General features: G+C 58.1%; 1 protein-coding gene across 1 annotated transcript in view; it reads right to left on the bottom strand.

Moving 5' to 3' along the window:
- Positions 1-648: 648 nt before the first annotated feature.
- The window catches only part of DOC2B (double C2 domain beta), a 54,102-nt gene continuing 40,428 nt past the window's right edge, over positions 649-14,322 (bottom strand). Inside the window, exons 5-9 of the mRNA XM_019545713.1 lie at positions 10,049-10,175; positions 9,605-9,762; positions 5,799-5,880; positions 4,849-4,945; positions 649-3,141 (exon numbers count right to left, since the gene is read on the bottom strand). Coding sequence (XP_019401258.1) covers positions 3,005-3,141; positions 4,849-4,945; positions 5,799-5,880; positions 9,605-9,762; positions 10,049-10,175 — 601 coding nt within the window. The 3' untranslated portion in view covers positions 649-3,004. The remainder of the gene's footprint in view (positions 3,142-4,848; positions 4,946-5,798; positions 5,881-9,604; positions 9,763-10,048; positions 10,176-14,322) is intronic.

Raw genomic sequence — 14,322 nt, forward strand, 5'->3', positions numbered from 1 at the left:
GAGACATTCCTCACTCCCAATTCTAAGTGCTCTCTGCTAATGACTGCTACCTCTTGGCTTGAATTTCACACCTTTATTGTCTGCCACGGTGGGAGCTTCTTAGTTGCTTAATTTATCTGCTCCTACCATTCATTTCCCACATGGATTCATAAGCCTCTGTAACCTCATTCCTTACACCAGCTGCTAATTGCAACATAACAAAGAAGCCCAACTTTAGCGCTCTACTGGGGGCCAGCGTGCCTTGGAAAACAACCCAAAGGAAGCAACTGAATAGTCTTCCTTAGTGATACACCTGGGACATCCCCTCCTTGTCCTGTTACAAGCTGAGAGCCAGAGCCTGCCCTCTTCTCACCTGGGTTGCCCCACTGACCCCCAGGGAATCATTCATCCCTAGACAAGCAGGCAGGTTTTGGCTCTCAGCTCTGCAACTGGCAAAGGAAACATTGTCTAGTTAAAAATGTCGGCTGGTGCTGCTGTGACCAGAAAGCAAACACCGATCAATCTGAAAGCCTCAAAGGAGGCAAAAGTCTGTGCCCTGTTCATTTGGTCATCCAAACATTGGCGTGGGCAGGACGTGGCGTAGTGAACTGAGTTTGTGCAATTGCTGTGCAGAGAAGGTGAGACTGGAGAGCTGAGCCTTTACACATGACCTTTTTTCCCCTTTTTATTTTGGATTCTATTTAGAAATATTAACAAATCTGACAAAAGTACACAGGTAGGTAATACTGCAGTACAAAAGTCCGGTAGGATGCAGGTTCAGGATGATTTCTGCAGCCTTCACATGGTAGCAAAACATTGGTATCAAACATTTAACAAGTCCTTGCATGACCACCACCACCGTGCATGCAGCATGTGTATACATATATATATATACAGTCCAGTTAAAAAAGACGTCAATACAAAAAAAGAAAGACTCCATGTGTTCGGTCCTGCTCCGCTGTAGGCATAAACCAGCATTATGTGCTGAAACAAAGGGCACGTTTAAAATAACCTGGTGGGAAAGGGAGGTTTGCCAATTATTCTGAGCCACTCATAGAGCCTTTTTTTATCAGAGGCACTGAGTGCGCAGTGTCTGTGCCCTCAAATGGGATCTATAGGGGTGTGATGGGGAAATTGGGCCCTAAATACTCTGCTGTATTTTAAAGTGCTGGAACTATAAGGTGGGGGAAGAGAGCAACGTTTTAAAATAATCTGATTTGACACACTGTTGGCATGCCAGTCCAGTTCATGCATATCTGTATAATGAACTACACATAATTTATTGTTACAATGACCTTTTGAATGGTTGCCCCTCATTAAACAAGGTTTAGCCTCATTATAATGGGAAAAAATAACTGTCAGTCTGAAGAACACCTGAACTGCAGACTGGGATGTTCAGCACACAAGGCTGTGTTTGGGAGCTAATGGAAAGGGAAGAGCGAATGTAACGATGGACATTTCCAAGGATTCTGACAATGGGTGACGCATTGAACTCATCTAGGACTTTGTGCTTGCTTGGAAAACCTGTGCCAGGGTCAGGAAGCAGAACCAGCTAGAGTTAATGAGGAGCAGAGTCAGTGCACAGCACAGGGGCCAGCAGAGGAGTTTGGTTCAGAGCGCTGCTGGATGCAGTCTCAGACCAGCTCTGTGATGGGAGATCCTGAAACTAAATGGATGGTTGGGGCACAGGGGTGGTGTTTGCTGCAGTGGGGATTTGATTTGGCTCCTACAAAGATCCCATTTATTTCTACAGGGCAGAATCCGAGGCCTAGTTCTTTTGATGCTGACTGAAGCCAGCTTGGGGGCAAAGAAGAGCACTGCAGAGTGGAGCAGGTGGGTGCCCTGTGTGCTGTTTGCCTTGGTAAAGACTGAATAAAAGGAAAAGACCAAACTGCATTTTCTGCCTTCTGGGACTGTGCAATTCTCCCTGGTCTCAGGCATGTACAAAGACAGGATTGGGCCCAGGGACTCTTCAGCCCACAAGCCTAACCCCCATCACACACCTAGCCGGTGGCAAGGCTTCTGTCCTCTCTTCACTGTCTCCATGCCGAAAGGAATACACAAACTAATACTAACATTGGACAGGAAACTTCAAAGGAGCAATGTCTTGTTCAACCCCAGCTGTTTAGCTCCCAGGAGGAAAGGAAGAGCCATGGTTTCCCTGACATAGCAGCTGTGTGGAAGCGCAATGTGGAGTTCAACTGTCTGCAGAGGAGCAGCCATCAATGCTAGAACAGACCGGGCTGTCATGTGTGGAAATTTAAAAGGATCAAAAATAGTAAATGCAAAACTGTGTATTATTTCTGAGGAGGCTGCAAGGGCCTCTGCCGTTCCCAGGTGGACACTGCCCAGCCTCACTGCACAGCCCTTTCAGCCTGCTGGCATGCTGGGTGCAGGTTGTCAGCCAGGACAAGCGTCCCATTTCCAAGAGAAAAGCAGAGAGGCCTCTTAAGCGCAGAGGACATGAGCACCCCGGAAGGAGAGGTTTAAATGCATAAAGACTCGTTAGGCCTAAACCACAGAAAGTGACAAACAACCAGAAACGTGGCACAAATCGCCTTAGTAAAATAGTTCCATGTTTAATAAATAATGCCTTTTGCTCATATTAGCTACACGCACAAAGTGATGCATTCATTTTGCCACTGAATTGCAAGGCAGCAAGAAGATAATCCAGTATATCAAACAGTTAGAAACAAGTCAGGATTCTAGTGCATGCAGGCTGTGTCGTCTCACACCGTGTGTGTGTGTAGTGTATGTGTTGGAGAGCATAGGTGCTTAGAGGCATCCCGGAGAAAACCCTAGGGACAGAACCCACTGAACAGAGAAAATCAATCTTGTCTTGTTCACTGGTCTTTTCCTGCAGTCTGGCCATTGATGGGATTTGCCAAGCCGCTCCTTGCTGGCTTGGTGTCGCCATCCCTTTTAGCAGAGTAAGTAAACTCTAAGTCCAAAGGCATGAATTGTTCCTGGTTCAGGTTGTGAGAGCTCTGCTATTCTCTGCGAGGTCTCTGGCCTGTGCTCGGGGTCAGTCGCTCAGGACGGCCCCTGGCAGCTCATTCATTAGCGTGTGCCAGCGCTCTATTTTCTTGTCCTTGTTTTTCAGGCAGTCGAACCAGTGCTTCAGCCGCTCGCCTTTGGCGTTAATTCCTAACACAACTCCACCTTAACAGAAAGGGACACGCGACAGTCAGCTCAGCTGGTGAAGTAAGCCAAGCGGTGCCAGCAGAGAGAGGCAGACACATCTAACACTGCTGTGCTACCAGCTGCCTCCAGCCAGCGCCACGTGGCCGGACGGTGCAAACCTGCTCCAGCTACCAGGATGCATTTGGAAACAGCCGGCTCAGAGGGGTGAGTGTGCGGGGGGGCTCTGCTGCTCTATCCCACACGCATCAGGGGAGACAAACAGCTCTGCAGGACACCCGGCTCCTCAGGCTGACCTGTGGGCAGCCCAGAGAGGGAGAGCATGGAGATGGCTGCTGGCCTAGTCAGGAGCAGTGTCTAGCCTGGACCTTGGCTGCTCTGGGGTAGAAATTTCTGTGCTGTGCAGGGGGTAGGGGCTCGGCGCCAGAAGGCACCGGAGGGGGCTCCTGGAGTCTGCTGGCTGCAGCACTGTCCGGGGAGGTCGGTGAGATGCCACGTCAAAGCCCCTGGGGGTGAGGAGAACCTGCATCTCCAGCTCCTGGTGGCAAACACACAAGGGCTGCACCCCCGTTCCCCCGCCAGTGACTGGCTCCATTGTCCATCCCTCCCCTGCTCCTTCTGTTTCCTCTTCTGCATGCTTGCACACTGGATTTCCTCAGCAGCATCCAGTGACAGGTGGCTCATTTGTTCAGCTAGAAACCCTCTTGGTTTTTGCAGGTCCCTTTGGGGAGCGGGGGGAAGGGGAGGAGGCTGAGGAAAGGAAGGTCAGGTACATCGCAGGGCCAGTTCCACACCCTAAGGAACAGAGGTGGAGACAGAGTAGGGCTGGAAATGACCCTCCACCCAGAGGGTGCTGGGAGGTAACAAACTTGCCCTGGCAACAGATCACTGGGTGCACGAGCATGAGGACACCAGCTGCATGGGCCTCAAACCAAAGACAAACCAGACCCCCACTTTCATGCTCCTCCGGCCTTAATGAAGGGGTAGAACAGAGATACAAGTCCCTGTACCTGTGCTCCTGTTTGCTGCGCAGCTGGTTTTGAAGCTGAAGGTCGGGTTGAGGTGGAGAAGAGAAGGGGAGGAGGAGAGCAAGCGGGAGAAGATGGAGAGCAGGAAGCAGAGCAAGTGACAGGAACGGCAGCAGCAGCATGAAGGAAGGAGCAGAAAAGAGGCAGAGAAAAGCGTGGCAGGGAGAGGAAAACAAGAGAAAATGCTAAGGGGAAAAGGGAGAAGCAGAGGAGCCAAAGAAGAAAAGAGCAAAGCAGAAGAGAAATGTGAGGGGAAGAGGCAACAAGACGGCAGAGCTGGAGAAGAGCGCAGGAAGGTGGAGACAGGGACAGGACCGGAGAAGCACAAGGACAGCGCTGGAGAGGGGAGGGCGCCGCAGGCAAGGGTCTGAGAAATCCAGGAGAAAAGTCAGGAAAGTGGGGGGCTGGAGGGGAGGGAAGAGGAGAGGCAGAGGTCAGAAAAGCACAGGAAGAAAAGGAGCAGAAATGAGGTTGCAAGGGAGCACGGGAGGGAAGAGATGAGGACTGGGAGCAGACCAAGGGACAGAGCAAGAGCAGAGCAGCAGCGCCAGGCAAGCGGCACCTGGAGAGGAGAGGCCAAAGGAAGGACACGGGAGCAGAAGGAGAGAAGAGCAGGACGGCAGCTGGAGAAAAGCCAGTCATGGCAATGCAGGGGCCCAGAGAGCTCCAGAGTGACCGGCCTCGGCAGGGTCCTGCTTACCAATGAAGTCATTCGATTTTCCAATATCGTAATCCCACACTGTGACTTCTAAGGTCTTTTTTGCCAGGTCCCCGTGCTTTATCTCATAGCAAAACTCCTGTTGGGAGAAGAGATGGAGGTGAGGAGGCAGCACCCTCCCCAGCAACGCTGGCAGAGCACAACTTGGCAATGTGCATCGCGTCTGGCCAGCGAGGGAGGTTTCAAGGCAGTGTTGACCAGGGACCAAGCCAGCAGCTGGCGGGGGCAGCCGGGTGCTGGGGCAAGCCCTCCAGGTCACCGGAAGGTGCCAAGGGTGGACGTAAATGGCCTCAGGTGCTAGAGCAGCCCATGGGAGCTACCCAGCCACCTGCCCCTGCTCGTGGGACGTGCCTTAGATGCTCCAAAGCGGGCTCCTTTGCTGATCCTGGGAAACACTCGTCTTGCCCCCACAGCCTGTGTGAGGGGCTCGGTGCCCCATGGCAGGCTTTGCTCTGCGTCGGGCAACTCTGGAGAAGAGGCTTTCCCCAAGTGTGATGCCATCAACCAGGCCAGGCGGGGCTGCTGCCCAGAGAGCCCCCAGCATGAGGTGCATGTGCAGCATGGGAGACCCCAAGGCTCCATTCCCAGGGCACTCAGCTGCATCGGTGATGGAGCCGTGTAAGCCCTTAAGGCAGACAGAAGCTAATCTTCTACCCAAACCCCCGAGCATGAGCACGAGCACGAGCAAAGCTGCAGAACCAGCCTCAGCCTCGCAGTGAAGAAGTTGCACTGACCAGACTGGGCGACGGGGTCCCAGGCAGCCGTGTTAGATAATGGGCACTTATCCATTGCTGACTGGCAGGCACGCAGAGGCCCCCTGGCGCAGAACACTGACGTGATTTATGGGCTCGTCATCTTGATGAACGAGGCTTTTTGGAGCCTCGTCAGGGACCCCAGCATCTCAGCCACCACCGTGGAGGGAGCAAACGTACCTCATTGAATTCGGGGTTCAGGGTTTTCTTTTTCACGGCTGTTTTGTGCTTTGACTTCTTGTCCTCATCTGGCTTCAAGTAGCTGTAATCACAGCAGAGCGCTGGTCACAACAGAGCCAGCTCTGCCGGGCAGGTGCCTTTTACCTCTGTTTCACGTCAGCATTCCCCAGACTTGCTGGAGCTGCGTGTCCAGTGCTGCCACCAACTTGGAGGGCAGGTGGCTGCACTGCTGGGCAGCGCAGCCTCTGCCTCTGCAAAACGTGGTGGCTCTTACCTGCCTCCTGCTTTGAGACCTCCCAGTGAAAGTTATTGTGTAGACGCCACCTCACCTTGGCTGAGCTGCCAGACTCCAGCAAGCTCTGTTCTTTCAAAATGCTTCCTGCACACCCAGTTGTCTGCCAGGATCACGCAGCGACTGGACACTCAGGCCGCACTGCCAGCCTGCCCCACAACAGAGGAGCCTCGCCAACAGAAGGTACCGCCAGAGCCCGGGCGCTCAAGCAGCAGCCATGCAGCGCGGTAGCACCCATCCCACTGTCCTGCATGAACACCTGTTTCCAAAGCCCAACACCGTTCTGCTTGCAGCATTTTACCCACTGAAGCACTCACACGCTGCTGGAGGGGCAAGCGGGAACAAATGTAGAGGCCGGCATGGAGCCGATTCCCCCACTGTGAAAGTGCCCCAAGGTGGGAATTCAGGCTCCATCCCCAGGGAGTGCCTGCTGGAGCTCCGCGCACGGCACTTTCCAACAGATGCCGCCATTTGTGCCCAGGCCCTCCTCTCCCAGCACTGCCCAGACGTGGCCTGAATAGAGCGCCCACGTCTGCCCCTGCTCTGCAGTCACACCCTGAGTCCCGCACAACAGGCAGGTGCCAGGACAGCCGTGTAGCACAAAGGGCTCATGCCTCTGGAGTCAGCCTGCAGCACCCACGAGCAAGGGAGACACCATGGACAGTCCCCTTCGTGAACTGCAGTGAAGTGAAGACCCTGCACAAGCACACCTGTCTGTCTGGCGCACCTAGAGGCCTGCTTGCTGGGCTGAGTTTAGGGCCAGGCTCGTGCTGCTATGGCTCCTGGGCAGGCACAGGAAGGGCCCTCTCTGCTGTGCCCCCATGTGCAGGGCAGCGTGCTCTCTCCTGCACCTGCCATGTTCATCCCTGGGCAGGAGTTCAGCACCTGAACACTGCACCAGGCCCGGGGTCAGCCAGGTTATCAGCGGCTGCCAAGCCCCGTGCCCTGCAGCCTGTGTACAGCTGGTAAGACACAGGCACAATGTGAGCAGCCCTGGCAGGGCGATGGAGCAGCTGGGCACTAACTGGGTGGAGGCAGAGAGGGGAGGGAAGGGTGCACTCAGAGCAGAGCAGATTCAACTCTCCATTACACCCAGGCCAGGCACAGAGGCTGCCCTGCCCCTGATGTACTAGCAGGGCTGACAGACTGGCAGGGCTGGGTCTGCAGGCAGGGCTGCGTGGACCCCAGCTCCCAGCCCTGGGGGCAGCAGCGTGGAGTGCATGGCACCAGGACAGCACTGCAATCCCGGGCAGGGTCCTGCAGGAAGGGTCCATGGCTGCGCCCAGGCAGGACATCAGCCCTGCAGCCACTGCAGGCAGGAGCCAAGGTCAAAGGAGGATGGAGGGTTAACGGGACTCTGCAACAGGGGAGCATCTGGCAGCTTGTGGGGAGGGGAAGTGTCCTTTAGACAGTGCCTTGTCCCCCTGCCCCCCGCCTGGGGAGCAGGAGACCCAACCTCAGCCCGACGGCTGTGCAGCAGGGCCGTTGCAGAGTCAGGACAGCCCTGGGCAGGAGGGACAGGGCTGCCACAAAGGAGAGCAAGGCAAGCTGGCCGCATGGCTTCCCCGCTGGGATGCGTGGGGTGGGCGAGAGGTGCTCTCTAACTGAGGCAGTTCCTTCAGATTAAGGGAGACTGCAAATCCCAGGCCGCGGCTTTTCCTGTACAGCTCCCTGTGCTGGAAGCACCCCTGCTCCTGGACCCCCAGCCGGGGCCCAGACCTGGCAAGTCTTAAGTGTTGTCAGCTGCAACGCAGCCAAGGCTCCTTTTGCTTCTCCAAGGCTCCAGGCCTAATTACCCCTTCCCGAAGCCTCGTCTCAATGAACTGCCTTTGTCACAGCAGCTGCAGGGAACAGCTGTGAGGGAGGCTCTGGCTCAGGGCTGAGAGCAGAGCAACAACAGCAGCGCCTTCTCCCCAAATGTGCCTGTGCCAAGCTGTCCCGATTTCACCCACAGAGGAGTGGGCCCAAGTCCCCAGCACTTGTGGGGCAAGCACCTCCACTCTGCTGCCCCTATGTGTGGGCCTGAGGGGTGTAAAGCAGGAGCCACTCCACTGGTGTTGGTGAAGTTGCACCAGACTCAGCCCCAGAGCAGGGATGGCAGCCCACTGTTCCCTCCTGCCCATCTGCCCTGGCTCCTTCTCCACACCCTTGGGGTAACCAGAACATCTCCCCTTGCACTGCTGCCTCAGCCAGATGCTGCCTTCACCTCCTGGAAGGGCCCCCTTGCTCGCCACACGCTGCCATGGGGCCTGGGCTGCCCCGGCAGAGGTCAGTGCGCTTCCCCAGCCCAGCAGCTACACGCTGGCACAGAGTGCCAAGTGCCCAGGCCACCTCCCAGAGGCCTGCGAATACATCTCAGACACGCGGTGCGTTGAGATGGCGCCTGGCAGGCTGCAGGCACAGCAGTGAGCCCAGCACCAGCTGGAGCCGCAGCACCGAGCATCACAGCTCTCGCCAGCTGGTACGACGCCTGTCTGAGGTAACAGGCGGCTGGGGAAGATACCAGCCAAGCCCGGGACGCACCGCGCAGCAGCTGCCAAGCCAGACGGAGCTTCCAGGCAGGTCTCGGGAGAGGGATTGCGAGGGGAGCCGCGTTTCCTTGGTTATTCTTAGCCTCTAATTGCCTTCTCGCGGACTGTGCATACGTACTAGGCTACAAGCATCTGCACAGCCACTGCTGGCATCTCCCCAGCCCAGCTCAGCACCAGGTGGTGGGAATTGAAGACCCCCATTCCCACCTGTAGCAAAATGACTCCAAGCCGAGGAAGGGGAACTTGCACCGCATCTGGGAAGGATATGGGCAGAAGCTCCTGGCACCCCCGAGACCTGCCACAGCCCTTCGAGGGACAGCACCTGGCACCCACAGTTCAGGGAGAAGCGAAAGGCTCTGAGCTGGCCCCTTGCAAAGGCCAGGTGGCTCCGGCCCTAGATCTGCAATGCACCAGTGCCCCCTTTATGTCCCTGAAGGGGGGCATGGCTGTTGATGGGGCACCCGCTGTGTGGCTGCATGACACTTGCTGACTCGCACAGTGACCTGGGGTGCCAACGCCTGCCCTGTCCGCTGCTGAGAGACCTGACCCGAGCTGTGCTGCAGGCGGCACCTTCGCCCTTCCCTCGCACAAGGAGATGAGCTCCCATTATGCAAAGCACCAGGCTGAATTAATCAGGATCAAACACCTCAAGTATCCCACCCAGCTTCCCTGTCCCTGTCAGAGTGGAGCAGGATGATGGAAACCCCTCTCCTCCCATGTGTACAGGCTGCAACCCCACAGGCCTGCCACCTCAGGCCCCCCATGCCTGCCCCAGCCCATCACGGCATCCAGCAGCAGCAAGGTCTTCGATCGTGCCCTGCAGAGCTGCCCCGTCATGCCAGCCGCTCAGAGCACAAAAGCTCCCAGCAGCTCCGGGACCCAAACCCATGTGCCTGAGGACCAGCAGGCAGGAGCTCCCAAAGCGTCAGCCTGCTGCAAGCCCCAGCCCGGCAGCCGCCTGCTCCCTGAGCCGTGTCACTCACGTTTTCACGTAGGGGTCGGAGTAGCCGTTGGCATCCATGGCGGCCAGGTGGGCGCAGCGGACGATGCCCACCAGGAGGCCCTGCTTCTGGGAGCTGTACTTGAGGGAGATGAGGATGCGGCCCCGCTCCTCCAGGGACTTGTCCTCTGTTTTATCTATCTGGGGGGACGGGGAGAGGAAATGAGCACTGCTCAGTATGGGCCCAGGGCAGGACTCCTGGGTTTTGCTCCTGCCTCTGCTGCTGACGTGGTGGAGCCAGGGTAACACGACAAGTGTCAGCTCAGAGTCACGGGCCAGCCCCAGCACCCCAGGCAAGTGGTCCCAGTGACAAAGCCAGCAGAGGAGCTGCCCGGTGCCCCCAGGGCTGGGCTGATAGGGGCTGCTCTGCAGGAAAGGAATGGGGGTCTCCCACCACTACCACCCACTGGCTCCCTGCCCCGCTCACCGGCAGCTGCTTCTCCAGGCAGATGTTGAAGTTCTTGGTCTGGTTGGGCTTCAGCTTCTTGAGCGGGATCCGCGTCTCCCCAATGAACTCATTGTGGCGGAACTTGTCTTCGTCGCAGACAGAGATCCTGAAATGCAGCAGGACCGAGTGAATCCTGGCCAGTGCCGTCTATCCTGGCTGTGGGGTGGGGACGGCGCCAGACCAAAACCCTGGTCCCTTGGACAGGCTCTGGCCAGGGCAGGAGCAGAGCAATGAGCACCCACTCCCCAGGCCCAGCTGACCACTGCCAACACCAGGATCTCATTAGTGCCTCACAGGGGCCCTCAGCCAAGGAGGCAGGGAGGGGCAGGCCCTGGCTGTGCCACCTCTGCACCTATTCTAATGTCTTGTGGGCACACGAGCCCACAGGGCTTGACCACGACTGAACTGATCCCCATGGAGCCCAGTGGGCCTGGATGGGGCCAGGCTGGAGCATGGGGGCATCACATTAACCATTGTGCAGCGTGCCACAGGGCAGCTCTCCCCTCTCATCACAAAGCCTGACCCTGGCGCCAGTAGAAGAGGGCACAAAGCTGCTCTTGGCCTGGGATCTCCATCCCCAGGGAGTGCTCTTGACTGGGAAGCCGAAGCAGGCTGACTTGAGGGCCTGCACGCTCTTCTGCTCCAGCCCTGCTTGTACGCAGCTAATGAGAGCCCAGATGCCGCTGGAAGCAAGGAAGTGAGGCAGGCAGCGGAAGTACCGTTACAGACGTCGCTCTGGCCCTGGGGCTTCCAGCACACCCATGCCTGTCCCCTGGCAGAGCACGGTGGCTGCACGCCCCTGGTCTCACTTCCCTGCGAGGGACAGCGCCTGCCTCGGCAGCAAGGGAGTGAACCCACTGGCCTGGATGGATCTCTGCGGGTGGAGGCAGGTCCGTGAGCAGAGCGGCGTGGGACCAGGCCCGCTCTGGTGCCTGTCACATTGCATCTGAGCAAGCCAGGATGGGCAGCCGGCTCCCCCAGGGTCTCAGCATCCCGGCAAGCAGGGAACACAAATGCAAGCGAAAGTCCTCCCTGCCAGGGGCCCCCAGCCGGCTTGCAGACCCACAGCCGTGACCGGCCAGGGGCCTCGCCCGCCAGCCTGGCCAGGTTCGTTGGCTCTGGTTTTGTTTCTGGGCAGGTGCAGAGCAGTAATGGCTCAGCAGAGCAGGCACGGGCTGCGCGTTGCCTTCACCGTGACACACATTAGCTTGTTCCAATTTCACCTGCGGGGCCATGCAGGACACACCTATGTGTGGTTTGCAATGGCAGGACACCCTCATTGGAGATACCCACGCACCCGAAATCCCCAGAGCAAGCCCCACGCGCACCGTGGAGGCAGCAGCACATGGAGCAAAGGGGCAGCCCTGGAGACAGACCCTCCCAGGCCTGCCCCTGTTTTAGTGGGCTCTTGAGTCCTATGGCTTTGCCCCCACCTGCTTCTGTGGCCCATCTAAACCTTGCTGGGGGACTGTTTGCTCGCTTCCAGCTCCCAGATGTTACCATGAGCAAGCCAGGAGTGTGCAGCTGCAGGATGGTGCTACCCTGCATTGCCTGCTGTTATTGAGCATTCCCAGAGCAGGAGGCCTGGAGAGCTTCTAGGCTAAGGGCTGGCTGACAGGCCGGGAACTTGGGACTGAGCGACTCCCACTGTTCTTGGAAAATGAATGGGACTACATAGGACACACGAGCCTGGATCCCTCGCAGTCTCCTACCTGCCAGCGGAAAGGGGGCATCCCCCTCAGCACAACCTGCCTGGTGCAGCCTGTGCTGCCTACATGGTTGAGTTGGGTTATTGCGACTCCCTGCCCTGGGCTGCACCTGTGTGAGCAGTGGGTGTCCCCGGGGCCGCTGAGGGAGCGATGAACCCTATCAGGCACGGGAACCCAGCCCTGCAGCCCCTGCACCTTTGCCCTGGCTGCTGGCTGGCCCCAGTGCTGGTCCTGGCAGGCAGAGGCATCTGCTGTCCTCCATGCACAGGGCATCTGCAGGCAGCTCCTGGCGACTTCAAACCGTGTGGGTGCTCCTCCCTCGAGGGCACCCTCAGCAAGGCAGCGGGGGCACTTCAGAAGTATTTCTGCACTGTGATCTCACAGCTCTTCCCAATTCCTGCAGCCGCGGCTGCCAAAGACAGCAGAAGATCAACGAGGAGCCCCCTTCCCTTCCACCTCAGCACGCTGCCGTTAGCACTGCCAGGCCTGGTTGCTGGACCCGTACCCTGAGCTGCCAGTCAGAGCACCTGGTCCTGGTGACGGTTTCTCCTTCCTGCCACTCCTGGCTCCCCGGCTGGCCAGGGACAGACTTGGCCGTGCCAGATGGAGGTGTGTGCAATGCACGCAGCCATCTTGGCACGGGAAACAGGCTTCAGCAAATGTGACGCCCCGTTCCCACTGTGGGCAGTGCTGGCAGAGGGCCAGTGGGTCACCACAACACAGCTCACTTGTCTTGCTAGATATGGCAAACAGGAGCCAGGTGCTGCTGCCCCAGAGACGGGTGACAGAGCACAGCCTGGACCCAAGCAGGGCTCCATGGAGTCCAGGGTCGGGGCAAGCGCTCAGCAGCTCGAGGACCTCCCCAGCCCCTGCCCCTGCCCCAGGGAGGTGTGGGGTATACCCGCCAAACTAGGCCTTGCCTGCTGTGTCAGACAGGCTGCAACCCCCGGCCATGATTTGAGACCCTCCACTCAAACAACAACCGAGCCGTCTCGGTCTGTGCCCTGTGCTCCCAGATGCTGCGGTACCAATCAATACACCACCACGTAAGCGCAGGAATGCAGCACAGGCACCCCTGAGCCACAGGCTCTGCCCACAGGCCACTTGCCCCTACTGCACCCATCTCCTGGCACCTGGAAGACCTGCTCCTGCACTGCACCCTGCGGAGAGGCAGGGCCCAGCCCAGGCTGCCCCCCTGGCCCCTGGGACTGAGAGAAAATGACACAAATGCCTCACAGAGGCCTTGCTTGCCTCCTGGAGCAGAGCGGGCACTGGCTGGCCCGGCCCATCCATCCGAACTGCACTGACAGCCCGAAGCCAAGGCTATGGAGGAGGGAACCACGACAGGGCCTCGGGTGCACACCAGCTGTCCAAAAGCCTCATAGCCAGCCCATGGTCCTGGCAGTAGTTTGAAAGGGCACCCAGAGCACCGTGGTGTCTCGGATGTGACAGTGGCAGCACACAGGTCGTCCTGGCTGGCATTGCTCCCCTGCTCCGGACATAGCTGTACTGATGGAAGAGGCCTTTTGCCAGCTTAGCTTCTGCCATCAGAGGTAGCTGAACACCACAGACAGCAGCCCTGTAATGTGGACAAGCCCTGGGTGAAAGGCACAAACCTCACATAACCTGTGCAAGAAAAGACAGGGAAGCCACCCATTCTCCCGAGCCCTGCGGGGCTTCCCTGAGAAAGGGAAGGTTTTGGACGTGTGCGGCAGAAACTGCCCTCCAAGGAGGCTGTCGTTAGCACCTCTGAAGGAATCGGGCTAATGAGAGACCAGAGCTGGGCATGGCTGTGCCAGAACAGGGCCTGTCTGTTCTCTGGGCCTCTCCGTGGCAGGGACCCAGCAGACGTGTGCCTCCAGCACAGGCAGAGGGGCAAGCTCAGGTCCCAGGAGCGTGGCTTGGCCAGCGGGAGCAGGACCCTTCACAACAAGCACCTGGGATCTGTCGGACTTGCCCTCCGCGTTAGCAGTGGCGGAGCGTGGCGTTCTCCACCTGCCCGGTATTTGTAACCCCAGCTCCTTCCTTCAGCTCCTCTGACGCGTGAGAGCGAAGCAGCGAGTGAACAGCTGTTGCTCATTAAAACTTTACTTTCCATCCCACGCATCCCGGACTCCTGGGATCTATTTCTGACTCCCGCTGAGCCGTTGTGTCTGTGGGCAGATCGCCACCTCTGACTCAGCACGCTCCCGCGGCCGAGGGACGCAGCAACCAGCTCCCCAGGGGCCGGGGGGGGCAGCTGGTGTGCAGTTTGGGGGCCCTCCGCCCGTCTAGGCCCTGGCAGCATGGAGGAGCCGGCTCGGAGTATCTCCGGGGCAGGAAGATTCCCGCGGGCGAGTGGAAGGGGGCTCCAGGTCAGAGCAGAGCTGGGGTCTGGACTCCTGCTTTCACTCTGTCCCGCATCCTGTGTGACCCCCAGGCCCCCTACTCCCCCTCTCCTTCCCCTCCTTGGTGAAGACACTGGGAGATGGTCACCGCGACAGCACTACCAACATTCGATACTGGGTACCAAAATGTCAAATGGAGGGAGGGCAGCAGGGGTGG

The sequence above is a fragment of the Crocodylus porosus genome, unplaced genomic scaffold (assembly GCF_001723895.1).
Source record: "Crocodylus porosus isolate Cpor-Errol unplaced genomic scaffold, CroPor_comp1, whole genome shotgun sequence".
Lineage (NCBI taxonomy): Eukaryota > Metazoa > Chordata > Crocodylia > Crocodylidae > Crocodylus > Crocodylus porosus.